The 24,474-nt window shown below is 44.7% G+C and overlaps 4 protein-coding genes and 1 long non-coding RNA gene across 9 annotated transcripts; 3 read left to right on the top strand and 2 right to left on the bottom strand.

The window, feature by feature from the left end:
• Nucleotides 1-778: 778 nt before the first annotated feature.
• Nucleotides 779-2,458, top strand: LOC131882225 (UPF0415 protein C7orf25 homolog). Its single transcript, XM_059229319.1, has one exon. It carries the CDS (start codon nucleotides 1,055-1,057, stop codon nucleotides 2,351-2,353), a length of 1,299 nt encoding a protein of 432 aa, XP_059085302.1. The 5' UTR covers nucleotides 779-1,054; the 3' UTR covers nucleotides 2,354-2,458.
• On the top strand, nucleotides 2,383-4,319 carry LOC131882235 (2-oxoglutarate and iron-dependent oxygenase JMJD4-like). Its single transcript, XM_059229330.1, has 2 exons — nucleotides 2,383-3,187; nucleotides 3,256-4,319. The coding sequence occupies exons 1-2, from the start codon at nucleotides 2,491-2,493 to the stop codon at nucleotides 3,771-3,773; spliced, it is 1,215 nt and encodes a 404-aa protein (XP_059085313.1). The 5' UTR covers nucleotides 2,383-2,490; the 3' UTR covers nucleotides 3,774-4,319.
• On the bottom strand, nucleotides 3,379-5,813 carry LOC131882262 (uncharacterized). Its single transcript, XR_009373472.1, has 3 exons — nucleotides 5,671-5,813; nucleotides 3,931-4,240; nucleotides 3,379-3,518 (listed from the first exon to the last, which is right to left on the bottom strand). It is a non-coding gene; the product is annotated as an uncharacterized LOC131882262 (long non-coding RNA).
• Nucleotides 5,473-19,075, top strand: LOC131882190 (paired amphipathic helix protein Sin3b-like). Of its 5 annotated transcripts, none has more exons than XM_059229285.1 (13): nucleotides 5,473-5,593; nucleotides 9,390-10,045; nucleotides 10,109-11,769; nucleotides 12,036-12,315; nucleotides 12,394-14,072; nucleotides 14,162-14,259; nucleotides 14,351-14,801; nucleotides 14,884-15,883; nucleotides 15,948-16,115; nucleotides 16,247-16,396; nucleotides 16,751-17,726; nucleotides 18,424-18,600; nucleotides 18,669-19,075. In XM_059229285.1, the coding sequence occupies exons 2-8, from the start codon at nucleotides 9,514-9,516 to the stop codon at nucleotides 15,256-15,258; spliced, it is 5,076 nt and encodes a 1,691-aa protein (XP_059085268.1). In that variant the 5' UTR covers nucleotides 5,473-5,593; nucleotides 9,390-9,513; the 3' UTR covers nucleotides 15,259-15,883; nucleotides 15,948-16,115; nucleotides 16,247-16,396; nucleotides 16,751-17,726; nucleotides 18,424-18,600; nucleotides 18,669-19,075. The 5 variants fall into 5 exon arrangements, with proteins under 5 accessions (XP_059085268.1, XP_059085258.1, XP_059085250.1 ...); XM_059229275.1 differs by lacking the exon at nucleotides 5,473-5,593 and adding an exon at nucleotides 6,278-6,419; XM_059229267.1 differs by lacking the exon at nucleotides 5,473-5,593 and adding an exon at nucleotides 7,428-7,640.
• A 1,676-nt stretch (nucleotides 19,076-20,751) lies between these two features.
• Nucleotides 20,752-22,288, bottom strand: LOC131879026 (UBA-like domain-containing protein 1). The gene is made up of 5 exons (XM_059225221.1): nucleotides 21,571-22,288; nucleotides 21,449-21,508; nucleotides 21,270-21,384; nucleotides 20,994-21,169; nucleotides 20,752-20,920 (listed from the first exon to the last, which is right to left on the bottom strand). The coding sequence occupies exons 1-5, from the start codon at nucleotides 21,676-21,678 to the stop codon at nucleotides 20,804-20,806; spliced, it is 576 nt and encodes a 191-aa protein (XP_059081204.1). The 5' UTR covers nucleotides 21,679-22,288; the 3' UTR covers nucleotides 20,752-20,803.
• Between the last annotated feature and the right edge of the window lie 2,186 nt (nucleotides 22,289-24,474).

Here is a 24,474-nt window from a genome sequence, read left to right as displayed (position 1 = left end):
GCTGCCATGCCATTAGCCATCATCATTTAGCAATGAGCATTCGGCTGAAAGAGGTTTTACGCCGACATGGTTTCATCAGTTCTCATAGGGCTAAACTAGCTCCATCGACCCGCTATTTAAGTTGTGAATATATTTCGTGCCAATTCTGGTTGGGTCTTGGGGCCCCATCACCTTGTTCATCAGTGTCTCCATTTCTGGCAATAATGCGTATTATTATACGGTTGGGTCTTAACCGAGGTAGGAAAATTTTGACCGCACCATTCCCCACTACGCAGAGCTAACTATTTTACCCATTTTACTTTCAAGTTTAGCCACCCCTGGTGCTATTGGGATGAAATGGCCATTTTTATTCGTCTGGCGGTTTAGGGCACGTTTTTGGTGCACATTTCTACCAGTCATCTGGCACCACTGTCTTGAACACAGCCGAGGCCAAGGCCGATTTGTGGTTATGGGGGTTGTGGCCACAGATCATATAACGACTAGATGTCACATTGGCCCGACCTCAGGGCAGAGGAAAATGGATTTTGTGTTAACAACTCTGTACACCAAAAAAGAGGAGGGTGACTGCCTGATCAGTAGCAACGACCTACAATCGCTGAATCTTCAACGAATGCAATCAGTGACAAACTCACTCAGAATTCGGGCACGCTAGCCGATGAAAAAGCATGAGTCACTGTACACCAAAATTTATGTTCCAACTGATGAAGGCAAACGTTCGCATTTTTCCTCGCGCTATGCGAGGTCTAGTCATCTTATGGTCTGTAGTTATGGGCCACTCGCCACTGGTCACTGCATGGACTGTTGCTTGAAAAGTGAAACATTTCTGATAAGCGATAGGCATCAAATGCCCAGTCAACGGACCAATGGACCTTTGATGTGCCAGCAGCCCACCCATTAATCGGTCCCTCCCTCCCTCCCACCATCCATCCAGTCCAAGAGTGGAACCTGTCTGGGTAGAAGGTTGGTCGCCTAAGTCCCTGACTGACTGACTGGACACGTGGTCTCAACTGCCTGTATCTCGTCTGAGCGGAATTGAGGCCCGGCCCCCATCGCCATGGCGCTCCCGGCCCATCCGGAGGAGCTCATGGCGCAGCTAAACCAGAAATGCGCCCAAGGCGATCGCCTATTGGCCACGCTCCACTCGCCGGATTTGGCGGGTGTGACGGGCTTGGCCAAGTTGGAGAAGAAGATCCGGCAGGAGTTAAAATTCTTGCGCAAATTCACGCAGAATGGGCCAGGTGGGCCGGGCCGCGGCACCTTGAAGCGCGAGCACTTGCAGTGCAGCAATCTCCAGAACTTGGCGGCCATTGTCGAGGTCTTGCAGACCACGGGCCCAGTCGTGGCCGTCTTGCAGCCTTTCAATGTGCTGACCGAAGGCCGGGAACGGAAAGTGACCGTGGACATCGTGGCTGATCAAGGCTTGCGCTGGATCAAAGTGGTGGCTCGGAATCCCAAGTCCCTGGACCAGAACTCGGATGGGGCGGGCCAGTTTGGCCAACGCACCTTGATGGATCAGGTCCGGGAGTTTGTCAGAGGCTCGCGACAGAATCGCAAGCTGTTTCAAGTCCCTATCGTCCATTTTATGTTTCGTCATGGCGTGTCGGACGTTTTAGCCCGGCAACTGGAACGAAAGGGCGTCCGCGTGAGCGGAACTATCCTGCCACGCGATCCCTCGGATCCCCGTTTGGGGGAGCTCGAAGATGCCTCATCGTCCGAGTCGGATTCCAGCCAGGACGAGGCCGATAGTTCGGATGAGACGCCATCGTCCTCGGAGGATGAGCGGAGTGTGGCCTCGAAACCGGGTAACCAGTTGTCATGTGAGGCCGGATTCGATCCCCACACCCTGAATTTGGACATAACGGCCATGATTGCGTACGTGTCCGCTTTGACCAACGGCCACGCCCACTATCGGTTTAAAGAAAAGATCTTGACCGAACAAGCCTTATGGGAACGCGCCCGGCCGGCTCGCGCTCATCTCGACCAAATCTTTGGCGACAAAGCGTTGATTTGTTGCCAATCCGCCATGACGGACTTCCAAACCATCATTGGGACGCTGGGCGGGCCAGGTGAGCGAGCTCGGAGCCAGGCTCTGTTGGCTCGAGTGTCTACCGTACCCGACCAAATGACCGATCGAGTGAAGGTGCTCGATGTGAGTGGCAAGATCAAGGAACGGTCGCAAGCCATCTTTGGTACGGGTGATCGTCTGCGGGTCGCTACTGTTAGTGCCAACTCGGGTTTTGTCCGAGCGGCCAAAGGACAAGGTGTAGACTTGGCTGTGATATTGCACGAATCTCGAGCATTAACCGAGGATAAGATGAAAACGGCCAAACCCATCACTGATCATGAAGATTGATTTTTTGTTGATAATAGTGTTTGTCTAAAGGAATTACTCTTGTCAAATGTATCCAACGAAATACCCTCGTTTAGGTGAATTGCCAATAAGACTTGTTTGTCATTAGTGTTATTTCATTTCATTCCATAGGAACTAGAATGAATACCGAGCTGGATGTGGACTTGGCCACTTCGTCGGTTCGTGAATTTGAAGCTGGTGTCGAAAGCAGTTTTGACGTACTCGACCAACCCCTATCTTATGTCCAGTTCTTCCATCGTTATATCTTATCAAATCGACCTTGCCTCCTTAAGAAAGGTCTAATTGAACACTGGTCCAGTCGTAAGGATTGGATCGATGGCGCAGGGAATCCAAACATGGACTTTATCGAATCATTGGTCCCGAAACATCAAATGGTGCCTGTGTCCATGTGTGATACTCAGTTCTTTAACTCTCAAAAATGTGAAGAAATGAAAATGCAAGAGTATCAAGATTATTGGCGAAAGCTATGCTCCTCCAAAAGCTCAACTGTATCGCCCAAATACCTCAAAGATTGGCATTTCTATAGAGATTGCCCCAACTATAAGGCTTATGAAACACCCGAATACTTTTGCTCTGATTGGCTCAACGAGTTTTGCGAGCGCGATGAAGCACCTCAAAAAGATGATTACAGATTCGTATACATTGGACCAGCCGGAAGTTGGACTCCTTTACACTTTGATGTGTTCGGCTCCTTCAGTTGGTCGGCCAATATCGTGGGACAGAAACACTGGATTCTCTTTCCACCCGACGAGAAACTACACCTATGTGACCCTCGTGGCCAACTCCTGTACGATGTCGAGGACTCCACGACCAGAGGTAATGTAATGAAATGTAATTTTTATTGACAAATTTGTGGGATTAACAAGCACCTTTCCAAATTGCAGGATTGCCACAAATGTCTCAAATACGTCGGAGATTTGACGTAATTCAAAACGAAGGCGATGTCATATTTGTACCTTCCTTGTGGATTCATCAGGTTCGGAATGTCCGCCCAACGATATCCATCAATCACAATTGGTTCAATGGAGCAAACATCTCTGTGATCGTGGAAGAGATACTAGCGGCTTTGAAAGATGTTCAGGCCGAGATTCAAGATTGCCGAGTAGGCTCCTCGGATCAGGAATGGGACGAGCTTTGCGAAAAAGTTCTAAAAGGAAATCATGGCATGAGCGTTGGTGATCTAATTTGTTTGCTTGAGTACGTTGGAAAAAGACGAGTTCAATGCTTGGAGGGCACCATACAGGTCTCGTTTGATGGCCGAGCTCTGACACAAAATCATTGCACTTTCGACCTGATTGCCATTGTTAAAGCATTGAAACACATCCAGACGAACGAGATTAGCCCCAAGATTCATTCTTCAACCATCGCAAAGCTTTTGACCAGGTTTGAACCGAAAATTTAAAAGACTCATTTCTATTTGAATTGTCCAAATACAAAACTACATTCACAAACGTGCTTTGCTGTACCTGGTCGTAGATTTTCAAGAAGCTTTTGCCCAAATGTCATTTGCACTCAAAGCAATGAGATAATGTCACCACGATATCGATGAGGAAAATTACCTTAGAAAATGCACTTATCACTCTCTAGATGAGTTTGGTGTATGCAAATTCGATTTCCATGGGGCGACTCTTTTCCTTGCGTTCCCCAATTGGCTCCAGGCTCTTTTATGACGTATTTTGGTTTTCGAGTTGTCATCCATGTATGTAAATAGCTATGGTTTTTGGAGTTGGAAATGGTTTCATAAGGGACCTTGTTTACGATGCTTAGACAGAACTGCAGTTGCCTCATGTGGATCAGTTGATGGTGGTGCATTTTCATTCTAACTCGGTTCAGTCACGTGAGAGACCAATGCCATCCTGATCGTAAATTCTGAAATGAAAGACTTATATCAATATTGTATTTGCCGATTAATCAATAAAATGCCGATAATCGATTGTGTAAAAATTCATTCAGAAGTGTTTTGAAATCAGCATAAGTAGGGAGTGATTTAATTTTAATACGTAACAAAGATATTGCAATCAATCAGTATTATTCATCATATTTTTTGGCCAGATCCACTTTCCGCCTAGATATCAGATGCACTCAGAGCAACAATATTAAGTCACATCGACTTTAGATCGTTAAGTTTAGGTCTTAGTTACAAAAATATATCAGCTGCAAACAATGTAGGTTTCCACTACATCCCTTACCAATTCATGTTTTGGTGGGGACAAAATGGAACTTGATTTTTGTACATGACAGACAGTGTTTAGCGTCTCAAACCTCTCTATAAAGTTACTCCTCCTAGAGTCTGGGTTGGTAGACTAGATATGTTGAAAGGAACTTGGCTTCTCCAGATATTCTATTACATATTTACTTCCATATAAATTTCATTCATTCTGGAAGAAAGTAAGAATATGTTGGCTCAAAATCTAGATCATTTAAGGTTCAATTCAAAGAATCGTTTTCGTTAGATGAAAGTAATCTAAGTTATGTTCAGGAAAAAAGGTCAGTTTTGGTTTGGTTCAGTGTAACTAAATATAACATGATTACATGACAGCCACAATTTTTCTACTATGCCTTAATGCAAAGCCCAACGAGATTTTGCCACTCCGAACCGTTTCCTAGTTAATGTCAAATGTAAACGGTTTAAACTTAACTAGATTTACAGTCCAAAGTAGAACATTTGGTCGAGTAGAGATCGTCGGAAAGGACCTGCCGTATCAATAGAAGAACTTTCAATCAACAACTTTTTGTCTCAAAATTAGTCCCAGTCCCGGTTACATCGAGTAACGAAGATAAGGAAAAATGAGGGATCGAAATGAAACCCTTTTCTTACGGAAACCTAAGTCCAACTAAGTCAAATAAAGATAAAGTGCAAGTCTTGAAGAAGGTGACCCGCTCGTCGTCGATAACGTAGGGTTCCTGGTCATCCCAGTCATTGTTTTGATGCTTGTACAGCAACAGCATGAAGTGTATGACGTCATTCAAACAAGGTAGGCCGAGTGAGAACGCCCGAAAGAGAGCCGTGGAAGAGACCACGTAAAGCAAAGGACTGGCCCGACCTAAAAGAGCGCCCGCACCTAGCTGGCCCGTCTGGCGTTCAAGCTAGTTCAAGCTGCGTCAGCTGATCATCACAAACCTCTGAAAGATCCCACTTGAAAGAAGAAGAAAGTGACTCACTCAATCCGTCGAGAGCTCGTGCCAAATCCAACAATATCAAGGACAACCCTTCACTTTCAGGTAAGAATCGGATGTCAGAATGGAGCTAAAGGATCCGAGCGATCAATGAACGAGATGCGACGCCGAAAAACACTTACCTTGGGTAGGAAATGGCAATGTTGACGGGAGGAATTGAGCCTGGTCTAAGCTTCAATCTTTCTTCCCGCTCTCTTGGGACTTTCATTTCAACCTGATTTTCGGCTAGCACATCTTTCCCCTAGCGAAAAAGGGCCGATTGAACGTGCTTATTGAGTTCAATCCATGGTTCAAGGTCTTTCAAATGGCCCGAGAGCACTTGCATCCAAAGGCCGCCTCAGACCGAGCCATTCTAGACGATATGCTTGCCCAATCTGCAATATTGAGACTTGACCCTTCAAGGTAGACCTTTTCACTAGGCCATGGAGGGTCGTCAGCCGGATTTAGACCAATCCCAGGCGTCCCTTGGGCGATTGTCAAAAGCCATGTCATATCCTGAGATTCTGGTGTTTTGCTGGCTGTTGATTGGCCTACTCGGAGTCGTAGGGATGGAGGAGACAGCAGAAGGCAGTTGTTTGGGCTAAGGAGCTTCTGAGCTTGTTGCGATGTCGAGTTGAAAAACGGACGAGTCCATCTGGATGGCTCTCCCTCTTTTCTGCGGGGGAGGAAACTGGGCATGCCAAGTGTTCGAGGTTGGCAGCCCAAGCGAAGAGCCTTCTGTACACTCGAATTTTTCGACCTTTTCCCGACGATATGACCGTGATCTTGGCCTCTAAGGTGTCCTCAACCCTAGCAATGGCTTCGAACTCACTTCTGAAAGTGTTTTGGTGGGACACCAGCTCCAAAATGAGACGAAAATGGCCCTCGACAGGTAAGACTGAAGCACAATGAGATGGGATGAAGAGCGAGAGGAAAATGGCGTGGGGCCGGGGGGCTGTCCACAAATCATAGCCTAGCGCTCGGCCTATTCAGCCGATCTAAGAAAGCTGGCCCAAGTTCAAAATCGGAGCGGGAAAATTGGATGAGGTCGTTGTTGATCCTGATATGCATTCCAAATTTAGCGTATGATCGTGTTCATACAGACACACTATATGTATAGTTTGGGGCCATCAGTTTCATTACTAGTTTGAGGTAGGTCCCTCACATTTTTTGACTATGATACTTATATTTAGTCAACTCCTACTCCCTACCCTATATGCTACCGGACTGTTCAGACTGCCATTTGTTCTTGCAAAATGTTCTCCATTTCGTGAGGAAATTCGAAATCATTCCTGATACGGTTGCCGTTACTTAATATCCCCATCTCTTTCATCGTGTGAGCTTCGAGTAAATGACAACCGCCCGTTGATCCACTCACTCTCCCATCCTAGGCCAGTCAGAGAAGATTGCGGGCAGGGGCCACGAAAAGGAAAAAATAAAGATCAGTTTTTTTCTCGATTCCGCATTTCAACTCCATCTTTCCTGACGTACGTACGTCTCAAACGTGCCCAACTCTCCAGGGCAGTCGGAAGAAATCTTCCATGTCTCCGTTTCCTCTGTCCGTGGAGTCTTTGGCATGCCTGATTTGGCCCTGACCGGATCATTTTGCACGATCCGCCCAGGACTAAAATTTCGTCCTCTACATGCTGCCCAGCTGTGGCAGTTGGCCGTCCGTGGCAGACAGCCTCTAAGCTGTGAATGCAGACGTGTCCGCCAATCCTCTGAAAAGGACGACTTCAGCGTATTTCAGGCTCTTGCAGCGCGCCCGCCGGTCCCAGGAAGCCGCGTTCTCCTGGCTTGCGTTGGCCAGCTGCGTAGGAAGGAAGGTAGAATAAAGAAGGAGCATGTCTGAAATTGTGAACAGGGGTAGCCTCCACTGGAGGAACTGGATGGATGCAGGGAGAGAGGCCAACAGTACCATACTCACTGTGCCAATGCTTGTAAAGTTGTTTGAGCTCCAAAATGGTAATACATCAAGGATTCGTGATCATCGTGAAAATGTGCAGGAAAAACTTCATCAACCATTGGCAAGGGTAGCTGTTGGCTCACAACTAGTCCTTTGTCGAGTGTAAGGATCGTGCAGCAGGCCAAGCAGAAAGACAAGTCAATCAAGGTAAGCAGAGACTTCTCCCCGGAGAAATAGCCAGTGGAATGTAGGATCTGTAATGTTGGTCTAATCTTCAACCCCGCTCAATCATGAGGGATTTTCGTATGGGTTCTGAGTTCGCTCAACCCAAGATCACGGTGTGCAGATTCATCAGTAACCCTTAATATTGGCCAAGTTAATTATGGTTGGTTAAGGGAGAACCGTTATTTCAAGTTTTGGAATGAGAAAACTGCCATTTCCCATTTAGCACATCATTTGTGTCTCGCGCCATGGTTTGAGCGTTCAATGAGAAATTATGGATGAGCGTGTGTGATGTGAGTGAAGGTATCTCTTTTGGAGCCCATCTTGTTCAAGTTTGTTAAAAAGAGCCCCGTGTTGTGGCTCTTCGGCCGTCAGTGCATCTAAAAGGGTCCTCGGCCCAAAGCTTGGTGAGCGAGGTGAACGGATTTTTTTTTTATTTGAACACGCTTCCAGCGTCTTTATAGCACAGGCTCGAGAAGCCTGTGAATCTCATCCGGACAGGCGGATTCGGCACAGATCTGTGGGATTCGGTCGTTCCTGTTAGCCGTCACGGCCTTCTTGTCTCACACTCCCTCCCAGAGTTGGCCCTGTTCTTAGCGCAGGCGGTCGATCAAACTTGTGCCCTCGTCACTGGCCCCCTTAGTCGTAGCCTGATAGATTGCGCGCTCGAGTGACCCGTCCCGAATAAGAGGAGAAAGACCAAAACATGGACTCATACGCTCTCCTTAGGGCCTGTTGGATGATAGCTGGCCCAAAAGTGAGCATATTGGCATCGCTTCCCCTCTCTCCGAACAATTGGTACGCTCCTGTGGGGCCGAATAGTCAATTCCGGCCCTAGTATGAGCGTGGCTGATAGATGGATATCCTCCGCGGACCCGCGGCCGGGTTGCGCTTCTTGTTATGATTCCCTCAGAGGGTTCGCCGCCCCAGTCCCCCGCTTGTAGATAGGGCTGGCCTGAACAGAGAATCATGATGGAGGGAATCGTCTGAGCGGAATTGCGAGCCCAAAAACAGGGAGCCCGCATCTGGGAAAATTATTGGATGTTTAATCCTCCTTAGTTTTATTTGGAATTGTAGATACGATTGGCCAGTTACTTGAAGTGGGAAGAGAGCATATTTGACACCTTTTTCCATAATGTGAACTTTCAATGAACCCAGGTTGGCGCAAGAACTCAATGTCAAGTTACATTCTTGTTCTCGGAACGCTGTACCGGATTTTCAGGCTCGGCAGAGGTAGCGCTTTCTCGTTGGGCTGATTAGGCTTGTTCGTTTACTGTTGTTGGAAGGAGATGATGGTTGAACTGCATGGAGTTCCTTCTGAGTGAGGTTGGTCAGCCGCCTCGTCCTCGTCCGGACTTGCCCGCTCAAGGTAGAGACAACTCGGCCCACAGCTAATCAGGCCAAGAGCAGCATCAACTAGGAGGCTCACTAGAGAGCGGGCCACTCCGATGAATGAGCGTGCTTGTGTTGTTTGTACTTGAGACCCAAACGTAAGAACCCACCGACCCGCCATCCGATCTCCATTCCGAATTTCAACTATGCTATAGCGCTATAGCTAGCCGCTAGTTGGACAATCAACAAATGTGACTGGATCCCCTTTCCCAGCCTTGTATGTAGGTTGTGCCTCGTTGTTTTAATCATGACTTATGCTTGAGGATGATATTCATTCCATAGGTGTGTGTTTTGAGTAGTTTCGGCTGATCTGACTCACGGCTGGCTGTTTTATCCTTTCAGTTGAGCCACCCGATTGAGAAACGTGCCCGCCCATGGTCGGGTAAATGAGTGCCCCCTGACTTACCCCACCCACTGAGTGACGCCCCAGTGGCCCTCACGCCCCGCTCTCACCATCGCGCCCGCCATGAAACGCGTGGATGAGGCGAGGGTCATCAAAATCGCCGAGAACAGCTCGGTTTCAACCCAACCCATCACCATTCCCAACCCGGCCCAAGTGATGGCGGCCGCGGCGGCCGCTGCCGCAGCTTCTTCCAGTGGTGGAGGGCCTGGGGCACCGCCTCCAAGTTCGGGCGGTGGGACTAGCATCTTCCCCACCCGCCCCATTCCCATCAGTATCAGTGAAATGACATCTAGCGCCGTAACGGTAGGCGCCACTTCTGCTCCTACGTCGCTATCCGTGCCCGCCACGGTGATTCAGGCCAGTTCGGCTGCTAATTTCACGCGCGTCTTGCACGGACCTCCGGGTGCGGGTGGCGCTAGCGGCGTGTCGGTGTATCGGAGCACGGGTGATGGCAGCGTGGCCATCTCGCCAGCGCCGCCCGTGGCTCACAGCACAGTGGCCGTCACACTACCGGCTCAGCCGTCTTTACAGCAACATGCCGTGTCTATGAATCCGGGCTTAACGCAGCCCGCCAGCAATATCAAGCCGGATATTGGTAAGTCCGCCGCGTTATTAGCCTTTGCCTCGCTCAAGCCTGACGCTCGTCTTCCTTCTATAGTTCTGCCTTCGGCCCCCGTGAGTGTACAGTATGCCACCACCTCTTACTCCATTCAACCTGTGAAAAGCACCACGTCGAATGTGCAATCGGCCGGAGTTAGTGCCGCCCATGCAATAGTCAGTAACTTACAGCATGCCACGCAGGCCCATCACCCGCAGTTTCTACATCAAAAGGCCCCTCATCCTGCGGGCAATTACGTCAATACGTTACGCGCTCTGCCCGCCAACCCCATGCCCAACTTGACGGTGGCCACGACGCTCAATGCGCCGGTCCAGATCACGGCCACTTCCCTCCCGAGTTCGCTCGCTAGCACGAACAGCACTAACCACCATGCCGTTAGCCTCACCACCTCGGGCAATCGAGGAGACTCTGGCAATTCCCAGTTCCAGCGGCTGAAGGTCGAAGACGCCCTATCTTATTTAGACCAAGTCAAATTCAAGTTTGGTAATCAGCCGCAGGTGTATAACGATTTTCTCGACATCATGAAAGAGTTCAAGAGTCAAAGCATCGACACACCCGGCGTGATTGCCAGAGTCTCGTCTCTATTCAAAGGCCATCCCCAGCTTATTGTTGGGTTCAACACTTTCTTGCCTCCAGGCTACAAGATTGAGGTCCAGCAGCGAAGCGAGTCAGGTATTGTGGTAAACTTACCCGGTGGAATAGGTCACAGCGGTGGCAGTTTGCAGACTATCGTACACACGCCTCAAGGGGTTCATACAATGGGTCCCCACGGTCATATGAGTGTTATTCCAGTCACCCCGTCGTCCGCACCTGGTGGTGCCAACATTCGACCCGTAGCCATGCCCGCCATTCAACAGAGTCCTGTGTCCCAAGCTGTGACCACTTGCCCAAGTCAACCGGGAGCTACTACAGTTGTGCCGAAATTCAATCCCATTAAGTCGGAAGTTCCTCAGGGTCTCCAACTCCCTCAACAGCCCACACCAGCTCATGCACAGCAAGCTAATGTTACATACGTGTCCGGGGGAGCAGGGCCCAGGCCTGAGCCGCACATTCTATCGCAGCCCAATTCGCATCATCCATCTCATCCTGGTCTGCCTTCGACTCCCGTGAGTGGGGGCCCTTTGCCTGGCTCTCATCCAGTCTTGCACAATAACAGCGGCCTTCTCAATGCCCAAACGGCATCGGTAGCCAACAGCCAACCTGTTGAGTTCAATCATGCCATTAACTACGTTAACAAAATCAAGCACCGATTCCATGGACAGCCCGACGTGTACAAGCAATTTTTGGAAATCCTTCATACGTATCAGAAGGACCAAAAACTAATTAAAGAAGGTGGTACTCCTCAAGGTAAATATCTTACTGAGAGCGAGGTCTATGCTCAAGTATCCAAGTTGTTCCACAATCAAGATGATTTACTCAGTGAATTTGGACAATTTCTGCCGGAAGCCACGGGTGAATCCGGGCAAGGTGGCCTTCTCGGAGGCAAGAGTAAAAAACCTGGTGTGAAGTTTGGTATGAGTCAGCCCAATCAAATACCTGGCCCACCTGGTTTGAAGTACAGCAATGGTTCTAACAAACGCCCACCTACCGGCTTGGCACATCCCCCGCCTAAAAAGATCAAATCTGGCGCCCTTCGGGATGTGACGTTGAGTGAAGCAGGGAAATACGGAACACTCAATGAATATGCCTTCTTCGATAAGGTAAGGAAGGTCCTTTGCATATGTACCTTTTTTTAAAGTACCTCCTAACTTTGTCGCTACTTAACTTGTACCGGGCATGATTTGAGAATTTAGTCGATTCAGTGATTCAATCTAGCCTCTTGTAGCACCTTTGGTGTGACTGGAATTGCTCGTTGACAAAACCTCCCGTAATTAACGTAATCAGCTGATTTTTGAGGCTGCATTAGTTACTAGCGAACTATTGTTCCATTTGCTACGTTTTAATGGAAGCACACTTTTTACTCCAGGTACGAAAAGCCCTACGCAACCCCGATGTATATGAGAACTTCCTCCGATGTCTCGTCTTGTTCAACCAAGAAGTGATTTCCCGCCAAGAAGTCGTGCAACTTACTTCGCCATTCCTGGGAAAACATCCCGACTTGTTTAAGTGGTTTAAGGAATTTGTGGGTTGCAAAGATGGCTCAAGTGGCAACGGAGGTGGCTTATCTGGCATGGATACGTCTAACAACTTGTCACAACCCCCGATGGGTCGTGAGCGAATGTCTGGCGATTCTGCAATGGAAATTGGTAAGGATCAAATGAAGTTGATGTTCACTTCGAGATGAATTTTGAAGAAGTAAAAAAATGTCAATCGTTTTTCCTTAGATTATGCCACGTGCAAGCGCCTAGGTGCCAGCTATTGTGCGGTTCCTAAGAATTTCATTCATCCCAGATGTACTGGAAGAACGCAGCTGTGCAAAGAAGTTTTGAATATAACATGGGTTTCCTTCCCATCATTCTCTGAGGACTCTCAGTTCGTCACCTCGAGGAAGACTCAATTCGAAGAGTTCATCTATCGCACCGAGGACGAGCGATTCGAGTTTGATGTCGTTTTGGAAACCAATCGAGACACGATCAAAGTCCTGGAGTGTGTTTTGAAGAAAATGAACCGTATGCCCCCAGAGGAGGCAGCCCGATACAAGCTGGATGATGGACTTGGAGGTTCGTCGAACACTATTCATCAGCGAGCTATTCGACGGATCTACGGGGACAAAGCGGCGGATATCATCGAGGGGCTGAAGCGAAATCCCGTGGTAGCTGTTCCATTAGTTTTGCGCAGACTTAAGGCCAAGGACGAAGAATGGCGGGAGGTTCAGAAATCGTTCAACAAAATCTGGCGAGAACAGAATGAAAAGTACTACCTCAAGTCATTGGACCATCAGAGTCTCATGTTCAAGCAGTTGGACGTTCGCAATCTCCGCTCCAAATCCTTGCTTAATGAGATCGAGACCCTCTACGACGAACGTCACGAGCACGAGGACAATAACGGAGGAGTCGCCGTCCATGGACCTCACCAATCCCTAGATTATTTCGACAAACAGATTTTCGCCGATGCCAATAACCTCCTTATTCACCATGTGAAGCGGCAGACGAGCATTCACAAAGAAGACAAGCAGAAGATCAAAACATTTTTGAAACATCACCTCATGGACATGTTCAAACATCACCGCCAAGATTTGAGCGATGACGAAAAAGAGGACGATGACGAAGATCAGGACAAAGATGATCACGACGAGTCGGATCGAGAAACAAGTAGTGGTTCCAAATCAAGTCGAAGTGAGCGTGCTCGCAAGAAGAAGGAAGACGAGGAGAAAATGAATGTCAGCAACACTGGGGGTAGTAATACCAGCAATAAAGAGGCCTCCAAGAGCTCTAAGAAGGATGTGAAGGAACTCACCGAAGCTGATGTCAAAGTAGAAGTCCCCAAAGACGGTCGACGTACACCATTGCATGCACGAGACATGGATGCTGATGAATCTTATTGCCATATTATGGCCAACAACCATTGGTACCTTTTCTTCCGCCTCCACAATCTGCTTTGCGAGCGGCTCTTCAAAATGTACAAGCAAGCTCTTCAAATTGCGGCCGAAGAGGCCAAGGAGAAGAACGTGAAACAATCCACAGCCGTGGCCTTGAGACTGAAACCCAAAAGCGAGATTCATCCAAAGGATTACTATCCGGCCTTCTTGGACATGGTGAAAAATGTTCTGGACGGCAACATGGATTCTTCAGCTTTTGAAGACACCTTGCGCGAAATGTTTGGCATTCATGCTTACGTTTCCTTCACTCTCGACAAGGTTGTGGGCAATGCAGTGCGGCAACTTCAGCATCTCGTGACGGAGGAATCCGCGGTGGAATGCTATGATATGTTCCTGTCAGAAAGTAAAGCGAATGCAACGGGAGGGTTGTGTCGTGATGCCCATCAACGCCAGCTATCCGAGCTTTTCTATCAAAAGAAGGCCGAAAAACTACTCGTGGAGGAGAATTGCGTCAAAGTATTCATCGTAAGTTGAAATATTTCTAAGAGTCTTATGTGTGTGTGTGTGTGTGTCTATAAAGCACACGCATAATGTGTCATTTCTTTACTTTGCAGTATCACAAAAAGTTGAAAATCACGTTCGAGCTTCTCGATACAGAATCAGAAAGCCAAAACTCCGAGCAAGACGAAGAATCCTCTAGGAAATGGCATCTGTGAGTTAATATTTCGCCCTGTGTTTAACTTCAGCTAAACATCCTTATATTTTTTTTAAGCATTATTTATTCACATTTTTCTCATTTGCAGTTATGTTGAAAAGTTTATTCAACCTGGCGATGAGATCTCCAACGATTGCAAAGAGCGCCTAAGAAAAAAGCCCGTTTTCCTACCACGTGGCATTCGATCCTACTCCCGAACTCCAAATGGGAGGAAGGAGATTCAACGGAGTCAAAATTACGCTCAAAAGCTAGGGTCTGGGAAGAAGTCCAAAGGCATGGAGGATGACAAATCCGGATCTGATTTGGGTGGCAATGAGAGCGAAACCAAAGAAAATGACGCCGAGAAAGAATCTCGTGTTGGGGGTGGTGCGGCTGTTGGTGTGGCTGCATCATCATCATCATCCCGTCTGTCCGATAATGGCATCACTCATGTGGACAACACTCAATGCAAGTTCAACCCTAAGACCTTTAAACGTCTCTATGTGATCAATAGCGACAGTTGGTTTTATCGAAAACTAGCCCTAAAACGAGCAAAACAGGTAATTGATTTTTTTTTTTTTTGTTATTGTTGTTCCCTTTGCACTCTCTAACTCATTTTCTCTCTTGTTTGATCCATTTCAGACGCACAAAAAAGTATCACGAAGGAAGACAGAGGATTTTAACCGATGGCATCTATCATGGGTGGCTGATCACGTAAGCGCCAGTCAGCAAACCCGCGTCTCGGATTGGTTCATGGGTCATATCGATGGGCTGGTCCCCAATACAACTCACAAAGAAGTCAAAAACTATTTGGAACGGACTCCCTACCGAGTGTTTCATAAATATCACGCTGAAGTCACGGCCACACCCTCGGGCATCCCTGCCGAATCCTCAACCGCCGCAAGTGGAGCTTTGGGCTCGGGCTCGTCTTGTGCAGCGGATCTGAGTACTGGTAGTCGGGGCTCGACCAATCCTGGAGGCAATGGGAGCAAGCCAGGAGGAACCGGCAAGAACTGATGTCTTATTAGCCTAGTCGTTCTACTGTCCCGGTGTGTGTCTTGAAAGATGAACTGTGATAAATGACTCGAATCCACTGTTCCCGTCCGTTCTGTTATCGTTACCAGATCCATGAGAAACGGATAGGATAGTCCATCAAAACGAAAGTCTCTGGCGTATGGAACACTGAGCAAAGGAAAAAAAAAGCGAATTAAAGAAGACTAATAATATTGCTGAATATTTCTTTGTTCGTGGTAGAGATTGGTGTTCTAGCTCGGTACGACAGGGCTATTTGCTATCAATATTAGTATTGCTACCACCACTACTGTCGCAGCTATTGCTATTTTTCAACGCATTGTACATATAAAACACTGAAATAGACTAGATCTCATGAGAGCTGTATACGTATCTTGTGTTTTCAATTCATTATTCATGAAGTTATCGATTTGTCATCGATCCAGATCCAATGGACCCCTGACAACACACGCCTGACCCTCTGTTCAAAGCTCACTTGGTCTTCATCAAGGGGTGAGCTGAAACCGATCTCTTTGGCTAATAGTTGAGAGTAAAAAGGAATATGGAAATTCCGGAACCAACTCCTACTCAATGTACCTCGTTGAGGAAGGGAACTGTGATTCTGATCGAGGTAAATATGTGTTCTAGAAATTAGCGCCAGCAGAGCCCACGTTGCAAACATTTTCTTTGTCCAGGAACGCCCTTGCAGAATCACACAATTGTCAACAGCAAAGGCGGGAAAGCATGGCCATTCCAAATACTTTGTCGCAGCCCAAGATTTGTGGTCCAAAGAGATTAAAGAGGTGTCCTTTACCAACACGGAGCTTGTTCCTGTCCCATCTGTGGTCCGAAAGGAACACGAGGTACATTACGGGCTACTTCGGCAAAAAAAAGGTTTCTTTTCCGTCGAAGAGAGTAAAATTTACACTGAAGAAAACCTCTTTTTTTTAAGAGAAAGAGTAGTTCGCGCAGGATTTTCTTGTATCATTTCCAGTTGATGGAAATCGACGAGGACAAAAAGACAGTTTCACTCCTAGATGAAGATACTGGTGAAGTCGACGACTCCTTTAAATTACCCAAGAACGAGATGGGTGAGAATCTGTTAAAGGCATATAAAGACAATGAAGCCACATCGTTGATTATGGTGAGTTGTTCTTGAACCCTTAGGTATGTTTTGCTCGAAATCTAAATGACATTGCTCCTTTCTTTCATGGTTTCCAGTTGATGGAAATCGACGAGGACAAAAAGACAGTTTCACTCCTAGATGAAGATACTGGTGAAGTCGACGACTCCTTTAAATTACCCAAGANACTCCTAGATGAAGATACTGGTGAAGTCGACGACTCCTTTAAATTACCCAAGAACGAGATGGGTGAGAATCTGTTAAAGGCATATAAAGACAATGAGGCCACATCGTTGATTATGGTGAGTTGTTCTTGAACCCTTAGGTATGTTTTGCTCGAAATCTAAATGACATTGCTCCTTTCTTTCATGGTAGTGTCAAATCATCTTTGTGTGTGGGAAATCAATGATCGAAAGCTTCAGGAAAGTCGATCCCTAACGTGACAATACTCGGACTTCAAACTGTTGGGACAATAAACTCTCTCAAATATGTTTTTTCTCGTGTTTTACGTCTGATTCGCGTATCCAACAATTATTTCGGGAAGGCAATTCCTATTTGGATGAATAATGAAACCCTCATTGTACTTTATCTTTGCTACGTCAATCTTGCCAAGCTAAATGTGGGCATTTATTTACCCTAATTCATCCACACTCTCACGGACTTATTATACAATCTAATTTCCCATTGTTATCTAAACAAAAAGTCCCACTCGCTCTGCACCTTGCTTTCCAACATAATCAATTCACATGTCCCACTAAAGTATAACAACAACCAACAATATTGGCACGTCGGTTCGAAGCGCCCCTGTCCTACCAGCTTGTCACTTCTATGAATGAAGTTTCTGGATCTGAGTGTTTCTCCCTAGCTCAAATATTTCTAGTTGGATTCCCTTGAAAAAACTAATCCGTGCCTCGATCAACGAAGATATGTTTGCTCAGCTCCGTTCAGAACGTACTAAAGATGGCTTTAGATATCTACGTACAACGAGTATGCATGACTACTTGTCACCACATTCAGGATTCATCAAGGACCACGGGGACCCACATTAATCCCCCTTCTAGGACCCGCGACACTTGGTTCCCTCACTTGATCAGTTACGTACTTAAAGGCTGTTGCAATTACGGATCATGGATCAGTTGTGGGAAACATCGTTGAGCAACAAGTAATACTATACGCCGACCAGAAACCCAAATCCAACCTACAATGATGAGTCCCTCATTGAAGCTCGTACTCGGTAGCCTACTCGTTGTGATCCTTTGCTTGGAATCCAGTCAGTCCGTTCCTCTCCAAAAGAGCTTCAGATTTACGCGATCCGCTGATGGGCAACAAAGGCGTATTAGATATGGAGAAAGTGAGTTTAAATACGATCTGTCGGCTACTACTTTACTTGAACAAAAACACTCATTCATATTGTCTTAGCCAATTGATCAATGATTCGTTTTTGAGGTAGAAAAAGAAAACTGTATTTATGTACGATGAGTTTTAGATGACTGACCCACTTCTGGCTGACTGCTGAATACGAGGTCGCTATGAGTAAAGATTCTAAAAGGAGTTATTAGCGATAACCATTACAATACCAAGCTTTTGTTTTGTTTGTTTTTCATCGAGTCAGATGATAGATTTCTCGCTGGGCTTGTCATCTATCTGATGATGGGTGTCCCCATTGAGGGATGTTTCCGCGCCGTTATCACAGCCATCATTAATTGGATTGGAGAGTGTGGGCTCTTCGTCCATACACTATGGCCACCACCCTCGATATACCAAGGTGTCAAAGATGTTTTTTTTTTTTAAATACGCAAATAATCGAGAAAAAACGAATTATGCATATGCATAGCAAAGCTGACTATCTTAGGATGCAAAGCATGGCACATAAGATGTTCTTGCATATTGCAACCTAATACAACCTTGTTCATACCTAGTTCATATCTAGTTCAAGCTTTCAAGGCTTGTGACTGTAACAAATCTTTTTCGGTTCATCCGTCAATTTTGGTAAATATTGCAATGAGACTTCATGTTTTGTGCTAATATATTTTTTCATGGTCTTTTAGAACGAGAACCTAAATTTTACACCACTCGCTTTGGCAAACGAGCACCCCCTGTTGTTCAAGGGGAGGTTCCGGAAGAAATCGGCCAATTCATGGAAAGTGACAGCAAAATGGTCTCACCCGGAGTCTTGACCTTTCCTTTAGGACGACCGCCATCTGCAATGTCGCGAAATGTCGAGGGTCAGTCAGTAAACATACTCGTAGAATGATCTAAAGGGACTTATTCACACTTTGCATTCTTTTATTAGGCCACGATGAGTACGGCATGCCTGTGTCTTGCGTCTATTCGGGGGTGAGGACGTTTTACATTTGTGACAAAGATGAACCGTGGTCTACATCTAATGTGTAATTTCTACGGCAAGTTCGATCTTCTTTTGATGATTGTGGAAGAAGTGCCATGAATCTGACCTGAATTGTCGTGGTGGCAAGAAAACCCCTTATATATCTTGAAACCTATCGATACCTGTTTTAACCTGAATTGATACGCCCATTTTTTTTTTCTTTTTGGAGTCTTGACCTTGGCGATGGATTCCTTTTAGAAGGGGCGGTTTTGTGGGTGACGTTTAAAAAAAGTGTTAATTTTAATGAGTGGAAAATGCGATATGACATGGGTTCAGTTTTCATTAGAGACGAATAAATGAGCTATAGAGCCCAACAGCTTGTTTACTACAACTTTTTCTCATTCCAAGCCACGGATAACATAACAACCTTGGGAAAATTGGTTGCAAACGTTAGTGACTGGTGCATTTTTGAAACAGCCTTAATCTAGTTGTAGAAGCTAACAACAAAAAAAGCAGATTTGTCCGTTGTTTCTGCAATGAAGACTCCTCCTGATACCCCTTTTGCATGCAGTTATGATGTTCGACGATAAATCGTGACTTGTACTCCTAATGAGCAGGCAATAGGTCATAAAGCCTTGTGAAATGTGTGTTTTTTCAAACATCCATGCTTACTTTATCTCAGACGACAAAAATATCAAAAGGCTCGAGAACTTTTGAGGAAGTTGAGAATTGTAGTCCTTGATCTATTCTCATATTCTAGGTTTATTGATGAAAATTGAAACAAAGTTTTTAGGCTAACTCACTAAAATCTCATAAATTCTTCCATTGATTTGCTGGATGCAAATGAGTAATGTGGCGAAGAAGTCGTGAAAAATCAAAACGCCAATTTTCGCCACGACTCTTGGTGATTCTCAATATAATGAACGGATTATAGCTCACATTCATTAGTACAATTTAAGTGATTCATTACGCCACCATTTCCGGCATAAAATTTGATGAGTTTACTGCATGTCAAATGTTGATGAGTGAAATGCAACCCAGAAGGCATATTTTTAAAAATATTACAAAGAGACGAAATATTTGAAATGAGCGAGAGGTGTGTTACTTTCAAGTAGAATCAAGGAAGAACCATTTTTTGCCTGTAAGTGATTGTTACTGAGTCATGATGGCAAAACATCGTTAGAAATCCTCGAACTTTTAAGGCTTCCATTCTAATCATCTGTGCCACAAGTCATGGATAGTTGACAATGTTGTCGAAACTTACACAAGCCAAAAATGATATCCTTCCAAACAGAGACCAGTTCCAAGTTCGTTTCAAATTCGGTCTCTTATTCCGGATTTTCCCTAATCATGTTACATTGTAATGTAATTGTAATGTTTCGGTAGGTTTAATGTTTCAGAAAGTTTTCTGCATATTGACCCAAACTCATAAAATTTTCTTCAGCTGCCACGAGAAAAACGAGAAGATAGATGCCATTTTGGGAGCCGAAAAAAAACAACGAGTATGAGCGAAGAGCAATTTCTGGGTTATTGAGTCCTAAAAGTTGAACCACTTTGAAATGTAATGGTGTTACCGTTCCTTTTGTCAAAAACAGAACCGAATAGTTTTCATTCAGTTGCTTTTAATAATGCACGGATTTCGTTACCATTGCCGTACTTTTTGCTCATGAAAAATCTTTCAAACAAGGAAAAGTTTCTCAAAGCAAGCTATGCAGACTAGAAAGAATCTGGTTCATAATGCAGCAAATCTAACAAATCAAGGTATGGATTAAAATCAGTGATGGGAATGAGGAGAGAAAAAGAACGCAGTACCCCAAAATCGGGCTTGGACGTATAGAGCTAACCCTATGTTCAATCAAAACTAGCCATCTCTAAGATAATACCTCAGGGACAATTTGTCGCTTCCCCGCCAATAATTGATTCATAAGGGGTATACTATTATTATTAATATTATTATCATCATTATTATATTATGAGCAGAAAAGCATTCTGATAAGTTTGAACTTGACGGTGCTTGTCGACTAGAATTGGAAAAGGATAGAAAAGGCCATTAAAAATCATCGCAAACGTTTAATGAGTATTTTCAGCGTTGATATGTAATTTCAGTCCATTGATTCCTCAAAATCGATACTCGAGGACAAATTATTCGTTGTTCTGAAAGTAGAGAAGCTATCCGTACCCGAATCGGAGGGAGACGTTCTTTTCTGACAATTTTGACTCTGAAAATAACCATGAAGAGATCGAATCATAGCTAACTTCGCATAAATCTGCCTCATGCGCCCTCTATCTTACCATTGGACCCCAAGTTCTGGAGCCCGTTCCATTTCCTAACTCTGCGTACTCAAATATTTGAGCACTTGGGGATGATGAGAACGCTTTGAGTGTAGCTGCCGACGAGTTTCTCTTGGGAGATGACACGCAATGCGCGCCGGATTTCGCATGAAACAAATTATTTCCCTTGGATGACACTGTAACAAATAATGATGACTTTGAAAGATCCCCAATCATAAATATGTTAAGACCCGGCCCTAAGCACCCTCTACTCTGAAATTGCAAGCGATCTGTCACCTGCTTGAGGCGAAGTAGCCAAGTTCATCCCATCCATGGTTGACATCTTCGAGAACATGGTTAAAGCGTCCGGGAAGTTGGGCGGAGTTACCGGTGTATTCATGGGCGTTAACACCTAGAAAGATCCAGAATTGAAACATCGGGCACAAGATATGAGCCTGGAGTTGTTCATATCTCACCGATAGATTATTGGTTGGTTTGGGTATGGTGGCCTCTTGAAAGTAGTAGCTCAAAGCCATCTGGAAATATCATCCACGAGTTAGAAGATACGATGCGTACGTACCAACATCGCACCTCTCACCTGAAATTGCCAATTGGACTGGATGAGGCATTTCTCTGCCGTACAGCGGTCACATCCCGCCGCATAAATGAATTGATTGATCATGGTTTGTTCCCGAAGTTGATCCATTTTAGCCCCAAATGTTGTGCGTGGCTTCCCTCGGACAATATTCTATACGTTCTCGTCAAGGTTTCTTTATTTTGATGAATACGTGAGAGAAGAAGCTACTGAACTCGGGGTCGCTATAAACGACCCAAAACAATGTGTTGAGGAGAGAGGAAGAACGTGGAGGCAGAGAGAGAGAGAGAGAGGATGACGACGACGACAAGGAGTCAGTCCGACCCTAGTCGCTAGCAGCATTGGCGAGGCAGGAGGATCAGGACCATGAGGACCCGTCGAGGCTCTCTCTCTTCTTCCTTCTTTCTTCCGCTGTTTTATCTCTGCCCTCGTATTTTATTGACGGCTCGCTCATTCCGGCTAACTCTCTGTAAGTGGGTGGTGTTTGTCGGTCCTTCCTGTCATGTTGTCAACTCTACTTCTGGCCCGTTTTGCCGTTTTGCCGTTTTGCCGACCGGGTCAGTTGGTGAGTTAGTTGGTCTGTTATCAAATGCCTTTCCCATCTTGTGTGAGTGATTGAGCGAGCCTCAGAGCTAATAATGCTCAGCAGGGCACCACTAATGCTCAGAACTAGTATGACTCTGTTTTCCAACGAGCTAAACGGGCACCAGGGAGGGCGAGTGTACAGAAAATATGCCTGTATGTTTATACAAGGACACTAAAGCAAGGAAACGCCACTTTTTGTGATCACCAAACCTTTCCCACCAAGTAAGGCCTCATTTTTTGTTGCTGAAGTTTTTGAATGTCAATCATTGGCGTAATTATTTGCGAAAATATGTGACTAATATCATTTTCGTAACCATTGATGGTATGTGCTTAAAACTAGACATGTAAATATATTTAAATGACTTTAAACATGTCTTAAAGTACAACAACTGAAAAGTGTTAATTAGGTTTTCTTGATAAAGCAAGAATTTGCTCTAAACACAATCAGTCAATACTCTTTTGCTAATAACATTATTTGTAGAAAATTGCTTAAGAAACATCTTGACAAAATTTCAAGTAATTTGACGCGTTTGTTATGAAACTATGGTTCTCACTCTGGGAATGGCCCTCAATCCAAAACTAGACATACTGTAGCTCTTAGCTACATATTGTTCTTTAAACTCATATGGATGCTTCATAATCATAGAATGATAATTTCAAGAGATATGTCACCTGCTTAATTTGACTATTTTGATATTTTGGATGCTTTTGCAAGAAAAAGAATTTATTGGAGTCCAAAGTTCAAATTGAGATATAGTCTACTGTACTTTGGTATTACTCTGTGCCGCTTAAATAATGCCCGCCTTTTATGCAAACTTCCCAATAAGTAGAAATTTAAACTCTACAAAAAGATAACTCATTCATTTTTCACCATTTCTTGCTTTTTTTGTCAAATGTGTGGATTAAAACAAATGTATCAATTGTCCATCCCAGATATTCTAATATATGTTAACATTTATGTACATGCACTTATATTGCCTATTCCATACATTTCTTTTATATTTTGTTTGTGCAAGTTCCTCATCAATTAATGAAATGATTCTTGTTGATTTTTTATCTATGCGTGTTTTTGAGCCAGTTTGACGCAATATTTCACTGATTTGAAAGACAATTCGATTGTTTTTTATTAATTTGATGTTCATGGGTATTTCATTTATTCTTCCTGACTTTCAAAATTAATTCAGAAATATCTTATATATGAACGGAGTTGTATATCAAGGAGATCATAATTCAATTAAAAACACTTTAATGTACAATGTAGTACAGATAATCTTGTTTTATTGATACTAGAGTTGCTGTCTTAATTCAACGCAATGGCCTAACTTGGCGGTTAGGGGAGAGCCGTGTCGTTTCCTCTCTTTAGAGTCCCTGGTTTATAACACCGCAACATGTTTTATATTCATTGCCACCTGACGGTCTGTATTTCAAATATCGGTCCCACTGAGTGTTCTCTCCAACTCTTGGGATTATATTCGTTCTCACTACTCTCATCATAAATGAGCAGGCAGGATTTTACGTGTTCCTCGATAGGAGGAACACATTTCACTTTTCATTCCTTTGGCCAAATTGTTGTTGTTGTTTACTGGTATATTTCTGATTTATTCACAGACAATTGAAGTTATCAAGTAACGATACATTGTCTGGCACAACGATGTAAGAAAACATTTTGGCGATGATTACCGATCGCCACTAGGCAATAGTAGTTAGATCGTAGTAGAGGACTAACCCTCAAGTTAGATCACTTGCAATGTGCCCCTATGTGCTTGCTCAACAGTAACTCTTAATGAAAGCTCGGGGGATCAATGTCAAACAAATCATTGAGTGGGGACAAACATTGTCACCCAAGATAGACCTAAACTTCCTTCCTATATTTCTCCTAATTTTCCCCTAAAAATTGACTAAAATCCTTACATTTCCCCAAACTCCTCGGTTATAAGTTATTTTAGGGTCAAAATTCGCGAAAAAGTTTTTTGCCCAATATTGATCGAAATTGTTGAAAACTTAAATCAACCTAAAAAAATATTTTTCCAACCCCGAGTCATGTATAATGTATAGAGGTCGGACAAATAGTTGGGGATTTTGGTTAGAACATTTTTTTAGGATTTGAAAATCAGCCAAATGAATTCCGAAAACGTAAAAATAAGTTATGAAAAGATAGTTCTTTTTATTTTTTTTGGTTCTTCAAGTAGTATAGTGGTGTTCAAGACAGAAATACCTGAATATTGTTTTCTCGATCTTCTTGCTCTATGGGCTGAGAAATGCTTGCCTTTACATCGATGAAAATTTTTAATTGGAATGTAGACTCATGTCTATGACTTTAAA

Source organism: Tigriopus californicus, chromosome 1 (assembly GCF_007210705.1).
Source record: "Tigriopus californicus strain San Diego chromosome 1, Tcal_SD_v2.1, whole genome shotgun sequence".
Lineage (NCBI taxonomy): Eukaryota > Metazoa > Arthropoda > Copepoda > Harpacticoida > Harpacticidae > Tigriopus > Tigriopus californicus.
Note: the sequence above shows the minus strand (reverse complement) of the source record. Positions and strands in the feature narration are given on the sequence as shown.

Excerpts from the sequence above, each read along its gene's own strand:
- LOC131882225 (XM_059229319.1), top strand. The coding sequence starts at position 1,055 with ATGGCGCTCCCGGCCCATCCGGAGGAGCTCATGGCGCAGCTAAACCAG.
- LOC131882235 (XM_059229330.1), top strand. The coding sequence starts at position 2,491 with ATGAATACCGAGCTGGATGTGGACTTGGCCACTTCGTCGGTTCGTGAA. Across the intron at positions 3,188-3,255 it reads CGAGGACTCCACGACCAGAG|GATTGCCACAAATGTCTCAA; the intron begins GTAATGTAATGA and ends TCCAAATTGCAG.
- LOC131882190 (XM_059229285.1), top strand. The coding sequence starts at position 9,514 with ATGAAACGCGTGGATGAGGCGAGGGTCATCAAAATCGCCGAGAACAGC. Across the intron at positions 10,046-10,108 it reads CAATATCAAGCCGGATATTG|TTCTGCCTTCGGCCCCCGTG; the intron begins GTAAGTCCGCCG and ends TTCCTTCTATAG. Across the intron at positions 11,770-12,035 it reads AATATGCCTTCTTCGATAAG|GTACGAAAAGCCCTACGCAA; the intron begins GTAAGGAAGGTC and ends TTTTTACTCCAG.
- LOC131879026 (XM_059225221.1), bottom strand. The coding sequence starts at position 21,678 with ATGGATCAACTTCGGGAACAAACCATGATCAATCAATTCATTTATGCG. Across the intron at positions 21,509-21,570 it reads AGTCCAATTGGCAATTTCAG|ATGGCTTTGAGCTACTACTT; the intron begins GTGAGAGGTGCG and ends TGATATTTCCAG. Across the intron at positions 21,385-21,448 it reads AACCAACCAATAATCTATCG|GTGTTAACGCCCATGAATAC; the intron begins GTGAGATATGAA and ends GGATCTTTCTAG.